We start from the raw sequence: 21,869 nt of genomic DNA, 5'->3' as shown, positions 1-21,869 counted from the left end.
TGCATGTGCATGTTGGATGCGTTTGCAGAACTGAATTCTGCAGTTGTGGCTTTCTAGAGGATACTAGTGGGAGGTTCAAAAATATAATAAGGGCATTATTATACATATATAATTTGATTCTTTTAGTCTGAAATAAGGCCCCAGTAAATTTATATTTACTTGGCAGTGAGGACATAAAGCTTGGTTTGGCAGTTGCATTTAGCAAAACACTGTGAACTCAAGGGAAAAAATATTGCCTGGCTGAGTAGGTTGAATTAATGCTGAGAAATGGGGCTCTGTGAATCTGTACTCAACCCAGTTTTTCAGAGCTACTTACCCAGTCTCGTTCCATCGTTGGCCAGCTGACAGAAATTCAATATTTTTCTTTTAGTGAATGAAAAGCATAGTCAGAAACAGCCATTGGGTCAGGATCATATGCAAAAGCTCCTCTTGTGCTTTTGTTTCCTAATTGCTCTTGGAAGGATTTTTCGGACTGGGCTGACGCAGTTGTGTGTGTAAATTTCCTGGCAAATAAGGAAGGCAACTGTGTCCAAAAGACATTTTAGAGTGTGAATTCACAGCCTTTCCATGTCTAATCAAGGAGCGTAAACCATTAGCCACATGTTCTCCATTTCCATCACATTTTTTCACACTTAAACAAAAACATGCCAAAGAAAAGGTGCTACATATTTTAATGCCCCCAAATAGGAACCATGGGAGTCCGTTAAATGCTGTGGCCATTTCCAGCATACAAATCAATTTTCCTTGTGGTGGTGAAGTGGTGAATAATGCCTGGTTTGTTTAAAGGAGCATGACTGATTCTGGATGAAGAATCCTGTCACTTTGGCATTTTCAGTTTTATTTATTGCACGCAACCGTATAAAACCTGGTACTGATCTCAGTGCCAGGCTTACTAGTGGAAAAGCTGAACGGACAACATATCTCCTGGTGCAGCAAAGAGCTTCTCCTTCTGCAAGGCATTTGCTGGACTCCTGCAATTTTTTTTTAATAACATGGCAGAGAAGGATTTAATCAGTTGGCATCTACTGGCTTTATTTTTTCTTCCATTTTGCCTGTGTCAAGATGAATACATGGAGGTGAGCAGAAGATCTTATAAACCAGTGGCCAAAGTGTTGCAAAGTCACCACCAGACTGGCCATAAAGGTTCCAGAAGCAGGGAGATATTGAAACAGCGGAGTCAACTCATAGAGTGGACTGTTGATAATAGCACTTCTACAGACCAAAAAGTCCTGAGACCAGAGGTAGATGATGTAGAACTGACTACCTCAGACAGAGTCCAGGTACTCTGAATTAATCTTCTAAAGATATCTTTAAAGCTAATGAGATTTTTTTTTGCTAAGATAATTAGTGATATGTTTATGATATTATTTTATTAAATCTGTGTGTTGGTCTGTATTCTGCTGAGTTGCTTTATAGGGTTTTTTCAATGAGCTAGTAGAAACAGCAGTGGTTGGGGACACTGGTTTCAACAGAGACAGCAGCCCTCTGTTTTGCTGAAACTATGATCCTGTGCAATCATATATTCTATATATACAGTTTCTTAATTATTTCAAGGTATTACTTATTTAATATATTGAAGTTTTAGATTCTGGTAACTCATCTGATTGTGAAGAAAAATTACAGAATTTATAGATGTATTTGGAAAAGTTCGATTAGTAGAGAATAACTTTATTTTAAAATTATATATATGAAGTATATTCTTTTGAGCTTGAGACAAACATAATCAAATTCTGAAAGTTCAAAATTTTTATTCTAAGGAATATCTTGACAAAAAGATACTAAGTATTGAGTAGATTTAATGATATATGACACCTTGACAATTTCAGTAGAAAGAAAGTCTTGGAAAGAAACCCTAAATCATCTGTAGTATCTGCTTTTTAAACTTGAGATCTTTTAGTGCCCTTTACATGGCATTTTGGATATTATAATCATTAGCTCACAGCAGAGGGGAAAATGGCATAATTTGTTTATACATAAAATATTGCAATCCTAATTTAAAAGGAAAAATCTGAAGGGTGGAAGACGAAGCATTTTCTAGCACTAGGCAAAACAAAATTCAACTCAAATGTGGTTTTTGTTGATTGGTGTTTTTTAGAAAGAAGAACGTGTTTTGTTCCTATTGCTGATAGAAATGGTCGAGTCCTGTGTAGTTCACCTTTTATCATTTGTGTTTTAAAATTCTTTCAGATCAGTCTTTGGTATTTTGAATTCCAAAAATAATGGACATGCAGACAAGTGTTGAACAATAACCTGCAGAGGGGAGATTTGACTTTAATCCTGTCCTAGGCTTAAAGAATTCAAACACATGTATGGGAATAAGTTTAATACAGCACTACATTCCCTATATTTAAATTTTATAGTGCTTTGCATTTCATATTTGTTGTGCAAGAGTTATATGTTCCTCCAGTGCACTTAGCAAAATAGATATTTAAATGTAGGTATGTTAAATTGCATTGCTGTATATAAATAGTATAAACCATCAGGTACAGAGTCCAATGAGTCAGCTCATACACTTGTACCTCTTCACTGCAGAGACAATTGTGCAGCTGCAAACTACAGTCCATGTGTTACGGGTATTTAAAAATTTGCCTTTTACTCAACACAGTTTCAGATAATGCAGGATTTAATACCAAATTACAACTTCTTTAGGGGTCAAACTCTCCCTCACAGAACGTGTCACTGTATTTGGGGTGCATGTGTCTCTCATCAGAGAGCTTAATGCAACGTGTTTGGAGTTGCCTGCTGGGGGAAGAGGCTGTGACATTGAAACTCAGCCCGGCGAGTCAGTACAGCTGATGGAAGTCATTTACCTGCCAGACCCTCTCTAAGAATCAATATTTGCTGGGGAAATGATGCAATTTTTGGCTTACCAAAACGAAATGGAGCACTGGCAGATTCATGACAGGGATAATCCATCACAGAGCAGCTGACGCAATAGGTATTTTCCACCTCTAGACTCCAGGGATTTCCAGGCAGAGCAGGAACAAAGGTGGCACAGACATGTTAAGTCATGTCCAACTTCTGTCTTCCCCTTGAGCCATCTGAAAGCTGTTCCATCCCTAAGTCCCTGCTTTCTTGGTTATCTTAGCTCTGGCTAGAGAATTTCACTGTCTTGCTCAAGTGTTTTACGGTCCCATTCCCTGCTGTGGAATAGAGACAACGGCATTTGTCTTGGCTGCATTGTTTCCACATTCCCAGTAAGTTAAAATAAAATAAAATATAATATCCCTTTCTCAAGCACAAGAACTCTTGGTGACTGCAGAGAGCCATGCCAGACACATTCTTCCTTTTCAGGCTGATCTTTGGACACCTCCAGGTACCCCTCAACCTGCTGGTGTTTCATCCTGAATTTTGGCTTTTTAAACTATTAGCTGTAGAAGGGGCACAGAAGGCTTTAGTGCCCACAGACACGTGCTATTTCACATTCTGAACAGGAGCCAAAAATGATGGATGTACATCACTTGTCTTCTGCAGTGTCTTAGACATATAACAGAAACCCATAAAATTACTCAGGAAGTAAAAGGGGGCTGGATGCCCAATTAAGATTTGTTCACAGCTTGAAGTTAAGGGAATTTCATACACCATCTGCTGCCTAGAACTGCCTCCTACATACTAAATAATGGGAATTTGAGCATATAGCCTTAGAAGTATTTCAAGTTTTCTATCTGTATTAGGATGTCAATGTGGCAGATGCATTCCAGAAGCTCCTAAATCATACTCATGTTCTGAGAGCAATGCCAAAGATTTATTGTGCAATAAAATTTATGTGCAAATGGCTAAAATAGGACACCCTTGGCAAGTAGGTTATAATTAATCTCTTTGTCCCATTTGAGTATAATTTTACTTTAGGACCAGGTTTTTCCTTTAAATGTACTCTTCATTAAGTTCTCTGTTTTTAGAGATTAAGACTATCCAGACTACTCATTAATATTGGCAGCTGAGTGGGAATATTTTTTTCCTCCTAGTCAAAAGATCAGTAAAGATAATAAGTCAATACTACTTTATGACTTGCATAAGTAGTTATTTTAAAGTCAGTGGAACTGTTCTTATACAACCAAGCTGGCCGGACTTGCCTCATTTCACATGTAATAATGTGCTGAGCTTTTCAAGAGGTAATGCCAAAGACTATTCGGTTATGACCAGCACTAGTATCTATTTTATGACAACATAGCTGGTTAGGTAATCATCTAGTTTGGGATTTCAGTGCATTGGGTAAGAAAACAAATCTTGCTTGCACAGAGTCTCACATGCAGTCAAGTTTGCTGGATTCACACCTTCCCTTAACTATAATCCACAGTTCTGTATTTAAGTATTTCTAGGACAAAGTGAGTTATTTGTTCTTGGCAGGTGTGTATATGGTTTGTCTTCTCATTTAACATGAATAGCAAGTACTACCAAAAAAGAGCTGGAGACTTTAATCTCAGTGCAACACTCAACATCAGCATTTCATGTGGTGCAAAATGCTTGTGCAATTGGAGTCCTTTGGTACTCAGCCCCCATCCAAGGACTCAAAACGAGCTGGAAGCAGGGCTACTTCTTCTCTCACATTAGGAAAGCTTTAAACAGTGTGCCTAGTGATTGCCAGTTATGTTCTTCCTGGCAACTGGGAGAGACAAAACAGCAAGAAGGATACAAACAGGTTCTCCAGAAACAGACAGTCCAACAGGAAGCACTCCTTTTTCTTATAAAATATAGACCTATCCAAAATTAAGGTAAAAAGCACAGTATTGACCAAAATCTCATAAATATTAAGCCATTCTGCCTATTGGCAAGTATTAACATTTCTGTAACTCTTTGAATATGAGGTATATTTGTTGAGCTATTGGGTCATCCATTATCCAATGGTGGCTCCACTGTCAGTGGTTTCAGCTAGAAAGGGCATGTGTCTGTCCAGTTGGAGGAGTTCCAGTTTTTCAGTGGCATGAAAAGGGTTTTCTGTAACGATGAACATAAACTCCCAAGCCTCTTGAAATTAATGAATTCTAGGGGTGTACTTGGTATTGTTCGAAACACAGGCAGAAAGCTTTAGTGTTTTACATCAGGCCAGGTGATGACCTTGAGGGCAGGAATACAGCACATCTATATGTGCATTCGGCAACTCCTATCCCAAGCAGAGGATAGTTTGCTGCCTTTAAATCAATAGGTCTGCATTAGGCAAGTGATTTGAGCATGTAGAGTTGAGTGAAAAGAAGGGGAAAAAAGACAAATAGCAGAATGAGTAGAGAAATGTAGTAGTTGAGACTAGTGTAACTATCCCCCTCCAGGATTTAAGAACTGCAGATTTGCACCTCAGGATAATACCAAAGAATTATAGGGAAAAATAAACAAAGAGGGAGAAATGAAAAGGAGGTAGAGAAACAAAACCAAACCCTGGACCTCTACCTCAGCTCACACATCAGAAGATTTGTGACCAGTAAATCATTGCAAGAGCCTAGTTAGGATATGAGACTCTTAGTATAATTGAAATAACTTAGGAAGGAAAAGCACAGAAACAAAACTATTATCAAACTACTATTACAGTAGCTGAGCTGTGTATAATAAACTCATTAGTTTATTTATATTAGTTTCAGTATATAAACGGGTTTTCATAGTTACATGCCCACGACTACAAATAATCAAATGTCCCAAACAACAGGTGTTGTGGTCAGTTCAAATTTGGGTTATGTATCTTGACACTTTTTAGGTTCTCCCAACTTTAGCAGCCTGCAAATATGGAAGTCTGCAGCTGTCAACAGGAATATGGTGCACAGACATTTTTCAACATCTCCTTTGGGCAGTCCAACACTGTTTTCTTTATACTCAGTGAGGATAGTTTATTGGTGAAGGTCAAATTAAGTCCCCTGTGTCCTACCAGTCCTTATACATGAGTTCATTTGTCAACAAAGGTCAACTGAAATCCAGGAGCCGTGAAAAGCAGACTAGGAATGTAACTGAAACTTTGATCTAACCTTCATTACTTGATATTATTTTATTTTCAAAATGCTCATTATTTGATTGGACACATTGTTTTCCTAGCTCACAGAACACTTCCCTTAAATTTTCCAAAACAAACATCTTCAGGGACAACCCAAGTATGGGAGATTTCAGCCCAGGTAAGAAGTGTTTTGAAAACTTAGCAAATACATAAACAGAGAATATATAATGAAGACCCTGTAACCAACATGTATATGATTGGTCCCCTCCATGAATGAGCTATTTAACATTTATTTTTGTGCACCTAGCCCCCACAAACAGGACCTCAGAATCCAGACTGTAGTTCCTGCTGCCGTGGTGACTTTGGACTTCGACTCTACCAAGGGCCCCCAGGACCTCCCGGGCCCCCTGGGATGCCAGGTAAAGATGAAGTTTAATTGGCTTTTTGGTCAGTCTAATTACAGGCTATACGTTACAGGCTATTCTATGAAATATCAAAAAATGGTCCAAATGTCTGTATTTGGGGACAGATTCAGGAACAGGTTTTTTCTATAACTTCTTAGGAGACAGGTATTTTCAATTAGACTCTAAAGTCTTTTCCAGTGAAAACCCATTTGTTATTAAAATTCAGTTTTCACAAATTCATATTCAGAGTAATCTTATTACATTTTTATGGCAATTTGGCCTGTCTTCTTAAAGCAGCATGAAGCTTCCATCAAAGTTGGAAGAACTTGTTCCCTGAAGTTGATGATTGCATTCACCTTTGAATATCCAGCTGTGCTATTGTGTTCTGTGTTCAGGAGGTTTTTTCTTCTAGCATACTACTAGCCAATATTTTACAGAGACTCACATATTTCAATTCTCTCTTAGAAATTTCTTCTTTTCCTTCTTTCTTCTTGTCTTCCACAATAAAAAGTATCTTTTTTTGGCCATTAAAAATGGACACGGAAAGATGGGATACAAAAGAAAATGGCATAATTTTATATGATAATTAATACGGAAAAAGAAGAGCCTAGAGAAGGGAAAAAGATAGTTGCATGTTGGTATAAGTTTGTTATGGTAGCTACCTTCAGGGATTTGAAACCTGCTATTCCTATAGCGAATGTAGAATGTAAATGAACAAATCACTGCCTGACAAATTTGTCTCACCTTCAAAAGCCTATGCCTTATGTTATCACAACAAAAATGAAAGTTCATAATCCTTCTGTCTCACAAACATACTGAAAGTAACAGACATGATGGATAACCATGCACACAAAAAATAATATAGTGATTTTTGGTAGAAACAGTTTACAGTAACAGTTAAATCTGACTGTTATGAAGTTAAATCTGAGTAAACGAAGTCTTTCAAGAACTAGCTTCAGTAGGCAAACTATTGAAATAAATCGTCACTTTGACATATTTTGGGTATCAGGCAAAATAAGGCATATTCGGTACTGGCCTGCTATGTGCTATTAATGCACCAACCCTCTATAAAAATAGTATTGAACATTAGAGAAGTAAGAGAAATCTAATGGTGAGGCCTCTTGTGCATAAATATTGCTTTATGTATTAATAAATGGTTGGCCACTTGGAAGCGGGACACAATTTTTTATTAGACACGCAATTTCATGGCTGCAGTGGACACACCAGAACACAGCCTAGTCCCAGCTTTGCCTTTTCCTCATGCAAGGATGTATCTCAGTCACACTCTCATGCCACCACAGACACCGCAAATGTGTGGCTGACAGCAGCCGTCCGTACCCTGGAATTTCTTTGTCTCCTTCATCTGCTGCATTTCATATCATTGTGGCCATAAGGGGAACAACAACAGCCTCTTTTCCCTTGATTGAATTGACTGTCGCTTGCAGACCTCTGTTCTGAATTGGTAGTGAAGTAGTTCTGGCTTTACATGAAGGATCATTCTTGTTATCCTTAAGAGTTATTGATTTCTCTATCCAAACAAAAATTTGCTTAATTTCTTCCACAATTTAGCTTCCTTGTTTGAAATAGATTTTTCTTCTCAACACAAAAACTCTGAAGAATCACTTAATCATTAGCTTTGATCTCAGACAACACCATTATTCTTGCAAATTCATAATCAGAGTGACTAATCGGAGAACAGGCAGAGTGGCAAAGAACCTAATTTAAATTCAGGTAGAATTAGAACAATGATGACACTAATTAACCCCATGAGTAATTAATTGAAAGGTCAAGCTTTTGCTTCAGGTAGCCATAATAACTGCTCAGTGATTCTGTTCATCTTTAAAATATTTTCAATCACATAGAAATTTGCTCAGTAGTTTCCTTAGTAAACATCAGGAAATAAGTAATATTGCAGATGCAGGAATATATTTTTATAATGACCATTCTTACAAGAAGCCACCTCAGAAAAGCTTCATTATAAAACTATTTCTTTAAATCTAGGAACATGCAATCAGTCAACCCCTTCAAGCTAACCAGCACCCTGAGAAGGCAGATCCTCCCACTTCTGGCACAGATGGGTTATTTAGCTAGTTTGAGGCTACAGTCATTCTTCATCGTGTATGCATGTTTTAAAGATAGCAAATTGTTCTTCAAAATTATCTTATCCTATCCTAATTAACTCAAATTATCAGGAAATAAGCTTTTACACAAAAGGAAAAGCAAGAGCACTCATGCAGGCTAGCTGGTATATGTCAGCAGGCGATGGCTTTCGCTTTCCTTGAGCCTCATGTTTGCCTCATGTCTTGTCCTTGGAAACTCCCCAACAATGCTATGACCCAAGACACTGGCAGAAACACCAAACACTTTTATACAGAAACACCAAGATAGCATCAGGGTCAACTCTTAGACATCAGTGTACATTCAAAACCTTTACCTTCAGCTTAGCCACACAGCTGTTTCTTATCCATCACATCTCAGCCTATGTTTTATGGTTCTGAAAAGCCTATGTGTTCCAAACTGGTGGAAAAGACCCTGTTACAATTATTTGTTAAAATATCTTACATTAAATTACTTAAGTTAAACAGAAAGCGCTGTTTCCTTTAAGGAAACCATGGAAACAATGGAAATAATGGAGCAACTGGCCAGGAAGGAGCCAAAGGTGAAAAAGGAGACAAAGGAGACATGGGACCGAGAGGAGAGCGTGGCCATCATGGACCCAAAGGCGAGAAGGGTTACCCTGGGATTCCTCCAGAGCTACAGGTACAAAAATCTCTGGCTTGTGTTGGCTGCAGCAGTTTGCAGGTTAAGGTTTTCTTCTTTGAAAAACAGCACCTAACCACTGTAAGATATTTAATACGCAAATCCACCTGTAAATTAATACAGTAAGAGACATATATATAGCCCTCGTCATGACTGACAAATGTGATCTGCCAGATTTTCCTGGAAAGTAAAGACATCAGTGCTTAGTCTTTCTGAAGAGTAAGTATCCAGCTGAGAAATGGGCAGGAAGGAACATATATACAGTTCCCTTTTAGGACAGAACACCAGTATTTGCATCATTAAAGGGGAAGTAGGCACTACCGTTTTTCTATCAAGCTGTATCACATACCTAACTGTGCTTCCTATGGAAAACTGTTCGCAAAGTAGCCACTCAGGCCCATGCTTCTCATGTCAGTCAGGCTTCGTGAGATTGTCTGAAGCAGATGTATTCAGCTCCTCAGAGTCTCAGGTCAAAACCTCCGAGCACAGACAGAAGTCCTCTGGTTTTGAAAAATAGCCCTCATTAGCTATCTGTGGTTTTAAATGTCTCAAAACCTTAAATATGTTGAGAAGTATGTAGGTTCTGTCTATGAATGAGCTCCCAAAGAAAAGGAGAGTATTACAAAATGGGTTCAATCCTTGGGCGACAAGCTCTGCTGAGGGATGGGATATACTTGTTTGGTCTCAACACTGTGTTGACATAGTCCCACAGCTTTTGTATTAGACCTTTACAGGTACCAGGAACTTGGCAGATGGCAGAGAGCTTATGTATAAAAATATATAGTGCATATATATGTATAAATATTAACATATACGTATACCTACACTACAGAGGAGGTGTGGTGCAGTCCTGCTCTTAAGGCAAGAGAAAGTAAATGGGTAACTGGGATCCTTGGTTGCTGTTGCAAAGAGGATTTAAAAGAGTTGTCCACGCTGTATACTGCAGTCTAGCAACATATGGGTGGTTCACTGTCTCTGTGATGCATCGCAGCTAAGGTGCTAAAGGCAAGATTTAGATGCATGGCAAGCCTTCGAGATGTATCCCTTCAGGTCTCCAGTTGTCACTGTAGACGTGGCTTCTGGTGATCTTGCATCAGATCAGACAGCCCCAAGTGCTGAACTCTAAAGCACTGCAGATGGCACCAGGTGCATTTGTGTGGGCAAGTGATTGCAGTCAGTTTCAGCTCCAGAAAGCCTCCCTGTGAGGGAAGCACCTAAGCTCCCATTACAGTTACTGGGGATCTAGAAGAGCAACTCAGCTTAATCTGATGGTCACTGCTGCTTTTGGGCAAATGGGACTTCTCAGAATACATAGATGTCCAGAAACTATAACGGAAATCATCCTCACATGTACAAACCTCAACAGAAGTGTCTTTGTCTTGATATGATTCATATCCCCCCAAACCAAGTTCACCATAGAAGGGACAAAACAGGGTATAGCAAATATGCACAAATAGAAATTCCACTTTCAAATGCTCTGGCTACGGGAAAAAGTGAAATTCTGTTCTATTTACAGATCCATATTCCAAAATTACTGGACTTCTGTAATAAAGCAGAATTATTTTATTATTCTTAAAGAATTACTGGAATTAACATCATAGCTGAACATCTTAAAAATATGTTTGTTGTGATTACATTCAACATAAATTCTTTTCCAGTTTTAAAATTAGCTATTAGTATTTTTTTCTTACCTAAAGGGAGTGGTAGTAATTTGATTAAAAATGTGATTATGAAAGCAGACAAATAAAAGTTTATATTGCAATACCTACATCCATATAGAATTCCATCACTGTTTTTAACATGTGTTTAAAAATTCTTTACACAGTATAGCATATCATTTCTTGTTAATGCCATGCTTAAGAATTTTACAGCAGGGAGAGTAGGTACAGGGTAGGTACAGGAGCGTAGGTACAGGAAAAAACAATTTTGAATACAATACTGGTTTAAGTACAGGATTATTCTGAAAGTCTTGGTGTGTTCATGTTGATCTGCTACTTTAAAATGAGACCTAGGGAAAAAGGACATCTTTTTCAACTTTTCTAATCGGGCCAAGAAATGCAGCTCAGGGTCAAGGAGAATGTGAAATTGAATCTAGACAAAAAGTAAAAAATTCCCTCAGGCTGCCACTGCAGCTGCTTTGCTTTAACACATGATGAACTTTGATGTGATCCTGGCTGAGAAGCAAGAAGTTAACAACTTGCCATCACAGAAAATGCATCCAAGCAGGGATAAGGAAAATCAGCCCGAGCTTTCAGCTCACATCTGGAGCTCCTCAAATCTCTGAGCAATTGGCTAATTATTTCCATTGTTGGATCGAGACTTGCATTTCATCTTGCCTGTTTCAGTTTTGTTCTTATTTGGATCTGAAATCAAAAGAAGTTGGTGTGGGGAGGGTTTTGTGGTTTATGGTGGGATTTTTTTATTTTTTTTTTTTTTAATGCCAGTATAGCTGGAATCTCACAAAAAATGTAGTTTTTGTGAGGAGCAGTAACAACTGTAATTGAATACTTCTCATCTACGAAGTTAAGAGACAGATATAAAATGCCAAGTCCCTATGTCACATTCTGGCATCCAGGTGCAGCACTTCTGCCTGTACCCCATGTACTGACAGGCAGATGGGGAGGATCACAGACTCACAGAAGAAACAACCGCCTTTCCTGCCCATGCAACTTTACAGAGTCATTCTCTGGTATCTCGCTGAGGGCAATTTGAATTGTCCAGTGTGGGCGGTTTTGCACTGCTGCCTCTGAAACTTCTTCCACAGCCAATATGTCTCACTGTAAGAAGTGTAACAGTAAGTTGGAGCACAGTTTTCACTTTGTTAGTTTCCTCTGTTCATCTCTACGACCCTCTGTTGTCATGACTGAGGGTACAGGGCAACAAATAAGAAAGAAAAAGCACCAACTGTTGAGTCCCAGCAACTGCACTTCTAGGAGAACTCTAATAAAAATGCTGAATGTATCTCTAAAGGTAGTTAGCAAGAAACTCTAATTTGTATAGATTTTACCAAGCATTATTTGTTTCACACATTCAGTTAAAAGCAATATCTAGTCTAAATGCATTGGGGAATGTCTAAAAACTAATTAAATTACTTTTATTGGAAACACCATTCATTTCAACACCAGTTTTCTATTGCTTAATTCTATAGAGATTTAAAAGTAAACAAAATCCCAAACGAAGGTCTTGACTTGCAAGCACTTGCCCATACACTTACCTTTACAGTCATGAATAGTCCAATTGAATGCAAGAAGTCCCGTCCACTTTCATTCAATGGGGGTTTTGTTACTGGTGTTTAATGGCCTTGGAGCAGGCCCTAGAAGAACATCTCTGTTAGGAAAATAAACAGACCGCAAATACAGGGAAAAAATCTGTAGCTGGCTCCCCTACACATGTGCATTTTGGAAATGACTGCTTAAATAAGAAATGCATTTTGCAGGTCGCATTTATGGCTTCCATGGCTACTCACTTCAGCAACCAGAACAGTGGGATCATCTTCAGCAGTGTTGAAACCAACGTTGGGAATTTTTTTGATGTAATGACTGGGAGATTTGGTGCTCCAGTGAATGGTGAGTATTTGCCAAACAAAATAATACGATTCTGTGAGCTATAGGGAGAAGCGTGGTCTATAATAATGAGAAACTAATTCTCTGCCTTTGCGCAACGCACTGATGAGACTCAATCTGTGTAGTTCTTGCTACCTGCTTTCAGGAGAAATGAAATAGGAAACCAAGCAAGCCAAGAGAAGGTTGTCAGGCAGTGAGAACAATGCATGGAGGCAGGAGGAAGAGGAACGGCCAAAGCTGGGGATGGAGCCGGACCATCTGCTTTGAGACCTTTAGCTCCTCAGCCACTGTGATAACCATGGCTTTGATGCTACAGCAGCAGCAGATTCGTGGTTGCCTCCTTTACTTCCTGCCTCCATACACTCTCTTCAATCCCAGCTTCCCTCATGCCAGTTCAGTAGCAACTTGGCCAGCAGCAGATGCCTGGCTGGAAATGAGGCATTACCATTTTCACTGAGTTACTTTTCAGCTGCATCAGTCCCCCATCTTATGCAGCCGTGGCACAGGGAGAACAATAGGAGATGGACGAGGCAGGACCACAACAAAAACCATGTCTAAGTAAAGCCTGAAGGCACCTTCCTTCACTTGGCTTTTCTCACCCTGACATTCATTTACTCACTGCTATGGGAAATCATATTAAGTAAAGGTCAGGCTGTCCAAGCTTGCTGTAGCACGTATTACTGACAGTTAAGGGTATGTGTCCTCAGATCTGCTTCCTTTTGAGGTTAAAATATACGTGGATGTCAATAAATTCTGACCCAAAATAATTTAATGATGTTGAAGGAAACTCCAAGCTCCCATTGCAGGGTCAATGCCACAAACTCGCTCTTCAGGAATGAGGAGCTTGTTGCCCCTCCTGAGTACTGCAGAGCTCACGACACATGACATGGTTACACAACATTGTTGGCACCTTTCAGACAGAGAAAGAGCTTAAAAGGGTGAAGGTAAGGGTGTGTCATGCAAGAACCGCTTGTGCCCTTCCTGACCTGGGCGACATGGTGCTTGTCTGACAGCCTCTGAGGCTGAGTCATGGGAATGCCCTTTTGGGAGACAGTGGGAGCAAGAAGGTAAGGAACAATGGTGAGAGAGGGGTCTCAACTGAGCCTCTGGAAAAGTTCCCTTTCAGTGAGGAGGAAGGGATGAGTGGTCCTGCCATGTTCAAATAGAGCAATTTCTCTGGAACAGGATGTAGCTGAACCCCTGTCACATGCAGAATAAAAATGAATCAGATTTTGGCACACTATAGGCAGAAACAAAATACCCACTGGAAGGCAATTTTGGCCTCAGCTCTTATGTTTTCTGAACAAGAACTGCGAGTCTGCAGCATGACTACCTGCCTCTAGGAAGCAAATATGTTGTATGTGTTAATCTTTTCAGGGGTGTACTTCTTCACCTTCAATATGATGAAACATGAAGATGTGGAGGAAGTGTATGTGTACCTGATGCATAATGGCAATACAGTTTTCAGCTTATATAGGTAAGTGGAGGGCCAGGCCATTTTAATGCAAAAGACAGGCTTGCACAGATGTGACAGCTTTCTCACATTTCACAAAACATGAAATTTTGCATTTTTTAAAAGAAATTCTGTAGAGTAAAATAACCAACAAAGTAAAACAATTGTATTTTGCTCTCCTCAACTTGCAAATTTGGACCATACCTGCCACAGATTCTGGACCTAAAATTCAGCCTTTCTCACAAGTTCCTCAGAGCTCCGGGGAAAGGAATTAGCACTGTAAGTCAGAGTTGGAGTCCAGTGGTAACACTCTGTCATTCTGCTAAAACACATTTTCATCCTCATTTTGCCTGTCAGAGACAGGGCATAATAAAGTTTTCAGCAACTAGTAAACAGTCTTGTTAAAGATCAGGGGAGAGCAATTTGCTTTAAAGGTGGAGAGCATTTAAACTGCTGTAGTAAGGATGAGTAAGAAGCAAAGGTCCTGCATTTACTGGCTTTGTTATCATTAGCACACTTTGAATAAAAATTTCTAAACTCTTTGTTACCTGGAGGATTAGGAAGACTAGGATCCACTTCTAGCTTATCAGCTTCTATAAGGACCAGGTCAAGAAGCTTGTAGCCAGATGGATATCTACAAAAAATACATGTTTGAAAAAAAAAAATGAATTATTTAACACCAGCTAAGGGTCTGATGCCGAAATCAAGCTTTGGTCATGAGTCTGAATAAACAGACACAACAACTTAGATTGGTCACACTGGATTTTAGGCACTTGAATGATGGCAGGTTCATTTAAGCTGTCCAGGTTCCTTCAACAGCCCGTACCTGAAGCACCACCAAAGGCTGCTTCATTCCAAATAGGTCTTTCCTCCTAAAGAAAAAGTGCCCAGTATTCTTCCCCTGAAGCACTGGTGTCAGAAAAGGCAAGAGGTGAAAAAAAAGGGAACTAGTGCTTGCACAAAACCAGCAGGTTATCCCACACCAAACGTACCTACATCGCAAGGGAAGGGCTTGGGATGGAGTGAGCTGCTGGTCTCTGAGGCTGCTTGTGACAGGAGCACAGGGACACAGCTCACATGAGACTCATGACCTGGAGGAATTTAAAATTAGCTGGGATCAATCCAAGGGAAAAGGAGCATCATGGGAAACCTGGAGTGTTGTGATGAATGAGCAGAGTTTTATTTTAGACAATAAATTTGTTCCTGTGCCCTGGAAAAAAACACGTAGGTTAAACTTCCAGAACTCCAAAAAGAAGCAAAATTATGTGATTAAGTCAGGTGCAAAATTTGACTAGGAAAACAAATGCAGAAAAATGCCAAAATTTCCTCCTAAAACTGAAAAAAAAAATTTGGCAAGCCTTTTAAGAGAGTTTTGCTCAGGAAAACCAGGTGCTTGCTTGGATTATTATTTTTTTTTTTTTTAAGTTGTTTGCTTCATCATCTTTGAGAAATAAAAAGCTGACTTGTTAAAATATTCATCCTTAGTTATGAATCTAAAGGGAAAGCAGACACTTCAGGAAACAGCGCGGTGCTAAAACTTGCCAAGGGAGATGAAGTTTGGCTGCGAATGGGCAACGGAGCCCTCCATGGGGACCATCAACGCTTCTCCACCTTTGCTGGGTTTCTGCTTTTTGAAACCAAGTAATAAAAGAAACAACCCAACAGATGTTTATCTGAGGAAACTTCTTTTTTGGAACTGGTGTTTTTCTTTGGACTGTGGACTAGCATTACGACATTGAAAGATGAGGAACGGTTGTTTTGATGCAATGAGTTGCTATTTGTGTAGATGAGCTGAATACGTTGGGTAGCTGACACACTTAGAGACACATGGAAGACATACTGTCACCTGGGTTCTATCTAGAGAATTATTAAATGTTGCTATTGCTCTCTTCTCCAAACTGACTAAAAACAAAGAAAAAGGATTTAAAATGATTTAGAGAGTAGTTGGCACAGTAAAGCCAATTTTGTCTATAAAAATAGTTTTGTCAAGTGTATGTCAGGAATTGAACAATTGATCAATGGTTTTCTGTTCAGTGATTTGTTTCTTATTATATGTTCATTTCAGTTTGCATCACGGAAATAGGCCTGAATGAATTAAAAGTAGGCTCAGCTGAAACCAGATTTAAAGGAGGAAGTTTTTACTGAACTAGAATTAACTTTACAAATAGAAGAAAAAATGTGAAAATAAAAATGTCAAGGATTCAGGGTTATTGTATTCCCATCTCAAACCTCTGAAACATCTGGTGTCATTTTTCATAGATGTCTAGTACATATTTATGCTCACTCAATCTTTCTTTAAAAAAAAAAAAAAAAGAAAAGGAGTGGTAGTAATTCTTGCCTTAATAGAGCTTGAAGCTAAAGTAATTTAGCCTGCAGTGTATGGGGATCTGACAGGGGAACTGTAACGTTTCTTCCTAGACTTAAATTGTCAAAATCTGATGTAACTGAGTGCAAGGTATCAAAGCAGAGACATATACGCTGGAGAAGTTGGGATATGCCCACAGTACAAACAGAGAAACAGACACTTTGTGGAGTTCGGAGCTCTTCTGGAAGGATCTACATTTTAATATTGCATATTTACTTAACAGCGAAGTTGTTGACACAGTTTTCCTACCAGCTTTCCAAGAACCAGTATTACAGGAAAAGACGTTGCTGTCTGGCAAGGCAGCAGCTAACCCAGATCAATATTTAACTGGTGAAAGCAAACACTGGCTGGCTCAGAAGCTGTGGTCACAGTAAACTGGGCCACTCTTCAGCACCAAAATTTGCCACTGGCTTTCCAAAATTTTTGGTAAATGAACTCCTGTCTTGCTATTTACTTTTCATCACAATCAGCACAAGTATACTAAGAAAATACAGAAGTTTGAATGTATCTTCTGCACATTCTGGCTCTCCACACACAGACTAATGAAGTAGAAATTACATTTTAACAGACATTACATTTTAACTAAACATTGCCTGCCATTAATGTATAACAAGCAGGTGGGGTTAGGAAAACATTTATTTGAAATTCTTTTATACTAGATACAGATAGCACTAGCATGACAACAGAGCAAATGAATCAAAATCTGCTCTATGAATTTTTATGTCCTTTTACACGTTCCCAGTGTATGTAAACCACATCTTGTGATGAAAAATGCATGTTGATACTTGATGATTATGACTTGTGATATTTTTGGTTTTATGCATCAACCACTGAAAATGTTAGCTTTAATGAACTGACATCTGATGAGTTTTCTTGTTTCTTTATGAACTTGGGTCAGGTTTGCATCATGAAGGTTTTCAAAACCTGAGACCACGTCTTTTTAATACGCATTTTAGTAAAATTCTGGCATGCCTTCAAACTAAACCACGCCCACCAGGTAATCAGATAATGTTATTCTTTCGGAATACGTGGACAAGTTGTATGAGGTATACAGCATCATAAGCTAACGTTCACAGTAAGAAAAATCTCTAAAAAAATTGTTTCTTTTTGTGTTAGGAATGTTTTGCTTACTTTGTAAAACACACATTTACCCAATAAAGATTAATAGTCATAAAACTATACTGGTTTGTTCATATCTATATTTACTGAGGACCTTCACCATTTGTAAGGACATTTACCAAGGATAGCTAATAGGTGCGGGAAGAGACTACGCTGGCTTCTTGACATTGCAAATTCCTCCCAACAGGAGGGACTGGCTGGGTCTCTCTTTTCTGCCACTGGATTGATGAAATCAATGCTCAGATATTGGCACGAAGACTGTGAAGATGACAGTGGAAGAGGCTCGATATTGTTCATCTGCATTTGAAATGGGGCAGGGCATCCTCCATGAACACATTCACGGAAAAATAAAACCCATTTGGTGCAGAGTTTTATTAAACAAAAAGACTTATTGTGTTAACTGGTAAAAAAATGCACAAATGGGAGTTTTATCCTTCTGTTTTTCTGAAAACAATCCAGCAGATGTGAGAAATTCCACAAAAATTGGCGTTTTAAAAGAATCACATTGTTACAACACCAAGAATGGAAATACCCATGTTGAAATCATCTTTGACACCTTAGGTCCTATTTCCTGTGAATGTTTCTCACAGTATGTTCTTCCCATCACATAGTCACATGCTACTTCTTGGCCTCATACAGCAGCGATTATATGATGCCATGATAGCAAGAGAATAATATAGAACGGCTTCGTTCAACATGTTCACCCAAATGTATAGCACTGTTACTACAGAAAACAGAGCATACTAATATGTAGGAAAGAACAGCCAAATTAAATTCAGAGCAGCAACCTTTGTTTTAGCATTTTTAAAGTTTCTAGGAGCTTCATTTTTCAATCTTAGCGATCCTTTGAAAGAAAAGCACTTCAGGTGCTCACAGCATACTAAAATTGATGAGAGTCCATAAGGGCTGGAACCCCAGGTCAGGAGATGGGAATTCAGAGTTTGTGCCATTCTGTCATGCAAAAAGTCCTGGCCTGCAGCTGAAGTGCTGGATGGAATTTAATTTGTCTCCTCTTCATCTTTTAAACTAGAAAAGAGTAGAAGTATGATTGTTTTGAACAAAATCTTCCAGATACTGCATCACTTCAAATCAATGCTCTCTTCCCTCCAAGACCACCTGCTTCTCAGAATGGTTCATGTTTGCTTTCTCTAATTATCAAAGGCACACAAAACAAAGATGATGAATTATGTATGCCATAGCTAAGGCGCAAATAAATGGCTCATGGGCAATGTGATGGAAAGACTTCATAAAAACAAAGGCTTATAAATCCATCGCACTAGCAATGCAGGAGAATTTGTCTTTAATGAATGCGGTAGACAACCCTATCCAGCAGGAATGGTTCTCCAGAAATAAATTAGGGCAGGATGGCCAAGCAGTAGCATGTCTGGTGCCCAGCACAGAGCTGAAGCTCAGTATTCAGGCAAATTAAATCTGTCAATAACCCTGGTCTAGAGTTTCCAGTCCCTACAGCAGTGGTTAATAATAAACTCACAGGAAAATATTTATTTTCCCTCAATTAGCCAATATGAAGATTAGCCATATAGAGCTACTTGCTATTCTCTTACTGTAAATCACAAAAGCACAGTAATACCATAAGCTGTGACTAAAAGGAGATAAAAAGATTAGTATTTTGGTTTAGGTACAACGGTAAAGGTCCAAAGTACAGAAAAAAACTGTCACAGCCATTAGTAATTTGTTCTACTACTTTGCGCATCAGGGTGGGAACTTCTGGCACTGTGAAAATCAATGGCAAAGCTTGTTCACTACAGGAAGGCCAGATCACCATCCCAATGCCTGACTGGACTAAACAACTCACAAAGAGTAGTTTTTCCAGGATATTTTTACTTTAATGAAGTAGCACAAGGCAGCTTATACAAATACCTTCTGTGGATGAGAGTGAGTTTTCATTTCTAAATCTGTAATTCATAAGATTCTCACGTAGCATGCATTCACAGCTACTTTAGAGGGATGTATCAATCTCAGGATAGATTCACTTCTGGGCTTTTTTCTGGTGTGTGGTGGGATGTATGTTTAAGACAGCAAGCAATGATGTGCAAATTCACTCTCACACAGAAGCACAGAAAGGCAAAGAGATGCTCCAAGCTGAAGAACCTATTGAAATGGCAGAAATTAAAGTGCTGCATTAGATGAGCGCGTTGTACGAGGGACAGTGTGTCACAACAGCACACAACACTAGGTCAGAAATGTGAAGTATCACATATGCTGTCTTGGTGGATACGAAAACATGTTATGAATTGAGCACAGCTTCTTTTCAGGCAATGCATAAATGCAGGCTTTGGGATAAAGCACCCACGCTTGAAAGCTTTGATAAATCTGCGACACAAAAACACTACCATAAATTTCATTAGAAATCTGAAGTTCTCAACTTCAGATTAATACAGGTATGTTTGAATTTACTACAGAATTTTCACCCTAACTAGCAACCTACTACTTGCATTTTTAGGCAATTACAATTATCAGGATTTGAAATATTACAACAGATGTGAGCAATGCCTTCTTTTTTGTTTAACAAAATCAATACAAACTGTACTGACACCATTATCTCTTTAACCATGTATTAAGGTGGACTAAACTGTAAACATTATAAAAGTGAAAGGGGAGAATCAAGGGTTTTTTGCACCCAGCTATAACGTTACATTCCTGCCTTGGTATTTCTAAAGGACGAAAAAGTAAAGAGTAATTGTAAACAACAAATCTGATACAAACTGTAAAAGCTTGGTATGCAGTGTGGCCAGCCTGTCACAGAACTGCCTGCACCTCTGCAAGAAATTTTGATGTAACACACAATATACATATCAACTTTATAACACTGACTGGGGAATATATTAATTTCAGTATATGAATTACAAACATTTCATAGGATGATGGATAGTGACTCACTAATGCAATTCAATTAAACTCACAAAAGCAGCCTGACAAGGTGTGAAACACAACTGAGTGTCCTGCCACCCACACTGGGATTTCAGCCTCAAAACAACCTCTGCAGCTGAATTCATAGAGACACCTACTCGATGTTGCATATTAATGATGCATATAAAATGGTATCGCATAGAAAAGCACTGCACTGTTTTCACTGCAAATCCACACTCAGGGATGGCTCCTTGTTTTTACCATGTATTTTCTGCTGGCCAACTTGTTGCTTCAGGAGAGTTTGCTGGATTCAGGTTACTAGCCTCATCTCTCGGTTAATTAGAATATCTGTTTATCTCTCATGTCTGTTTACTTCTTAGTTTGTTAAAATATTTTTTTTTAATTTGAAAGTGGATTAAAAGCTTGTGAAATGCTGCCCTCACCTCCCTGAGACTGAAATAATTTAGTAAGGTCCTGACTCAAATGTTTCTGCCCCAGAGCGCCCATTGTAGTGGTGGATGACAGCAAAAATGCAGGTGCTCACTTAAAGCACAGCAAAATCCAGGCATTATGCAGTATGTGATTACGGTGTCATTTGGATGTGATAAACTAAAAAGCATTAGGCGAAATGAAAGAAGGTGACTCAACAGAAATTGCCTGTTTCTATTCAACACAAACTCCAAGACCTGAAGATGAGAGGGACAAGTGAAACTGCAAATTATTTTTAAAAATGCTGTGTCCCAGTAACATGATGGTAACTGTGGAAACAAACCTTTATATGAAAAAGTGTCTTTAAGGGAGATGGATAATAACCAAAACAAGCCTGCTTCATTTGAATGAAAATACACTTTTTTTTTTTTTTCTCCACCATTTCTTGTGGGTGTCAGCACAGCAGTGGGTATGAGAAGTACTTGCATTATAGGACCAGGAAAAACATATGGCCTGGAAAATAAAGGATATTCCTGCAAGAGACCTTTTCTGTTTAGAACAGGGGTTAGAACAAAATCTGCATTTGTATTTGGAGCCTTTGCCCATTTTTGTAGTCCAACTAATTTAAAGAAATAAATAAAATGAAGGTGAAACTGATTTTCAGGGCCTCTTCCCTCTGTCTCATACCTGGTAACCTGAAATACTGGGAGCAAGACATAAGTTTGAAAAGTTGTGCTAATCTAATGCCTGCTTCGTCACCTCCCCTGGATAGATGCTGGTTCCTGTGACCAGCCTGTACAAAAACAAAACGAGCATGGCCTCCAGTCAAACACGGCTGCTTTTCTGACAGGCTTTATTAAAAGAATGGCTGTGCACGAATGCGGGCTTTATTAAACCTTGTCTGATTTAACCAAACACAACCCCCTGTGTTCTGTGCAGAGGAGATGGTGGAAGTGTTAGGAAGACAGGAGATGTTTATGGCTGAGGGTCT

At 38.9% G+C, this 21,869-nt stretch overlaps 1 protein-coding gene across 2 annotated transcripts; it reads left to right on the top strand.

The window, feature by feature from the left end:
* The first annotated feature begins 446 nt into the window (after nucleotides 1–446).
* C1QTNF3 (C1q and TNF related 3) lies at nucleotides 447–17,638 on the top strand. 2 transcript variants are annotated; one of them, XM_065047520.1, is made up of 6 exons: nucleotides 447–1,280; nucleotides 6,222–6,333; nucleotides 8,924–9,078; nucleotides 12,515–12,644; nucleotides 14,019–14,118; nucleotides 15,580–17,638. In XM_065047520.1, exons 1-6 carry the CDS (start codon nucleotides 993–995, stop codon nucleotides 15,737–15,739), a joined length of 945 nt encoding a protein of 314 aa, XP_064903592.1. In that variant the 5' UTR covers nucleotides 447–992; the 3' UTR covers nucleotides 15,740–17,638. The 2 variants fall into 2 exon arrangements, with proteins under 2 accessions (XP_064903592.1, XP_005506060.1); XM_005506003.3 differs by having other exon boundaries at nucleotides 572–1,076.
* Nucleotides 17,639–21,869: the final 4,231 nt, after the last annotated feature.

This window comes from Columba livia, chromosome Z (assembly GCF_036013475.1).
Source record: "Columba livia isolate bColLiv1 breed racing homer chromosome Z, bColLiv1.pat.W.v2, whole genome shotgun sequence".
NCBI classification, from domain to species: Eukaryota; Metazoa; Chordata; class Aves; order Columbiformes; family Columbidae; genus Columba; species Columba livia.
Note: the sequence above shows the minus strand (reverse complement) of the source record. Positions and strands in the feature narration are given on the sequence as shown.

What these genes read in the sequence shown, in the direction of transcription:
- C1QTNF3 (XM_065047520.1), top strand. Translation starts at nt 993, where the DNA reads ATGGCAGAGAAGGATTTAATCAGTTGGCATCTACTGGCTTTATTTTTT. An exon ending in CTACCTCAGACAGAGTCCAG is followed by an intron (nt 1,281 to 6,221) that starts GTACTCTGAATT and finishes TTGTGCACCTAG; the next exon opens with CCCCCACAAACAGGACCTCA. An exon ending in CGGGCCCCCTGGGATGCCAG is followed by an intron (nt 6,334 to 8,923) that starts GTAAAGATGAAG and finishes GTTTCCTTTAAG; the next exon opens with GAAACCATGGAAACAATGGA.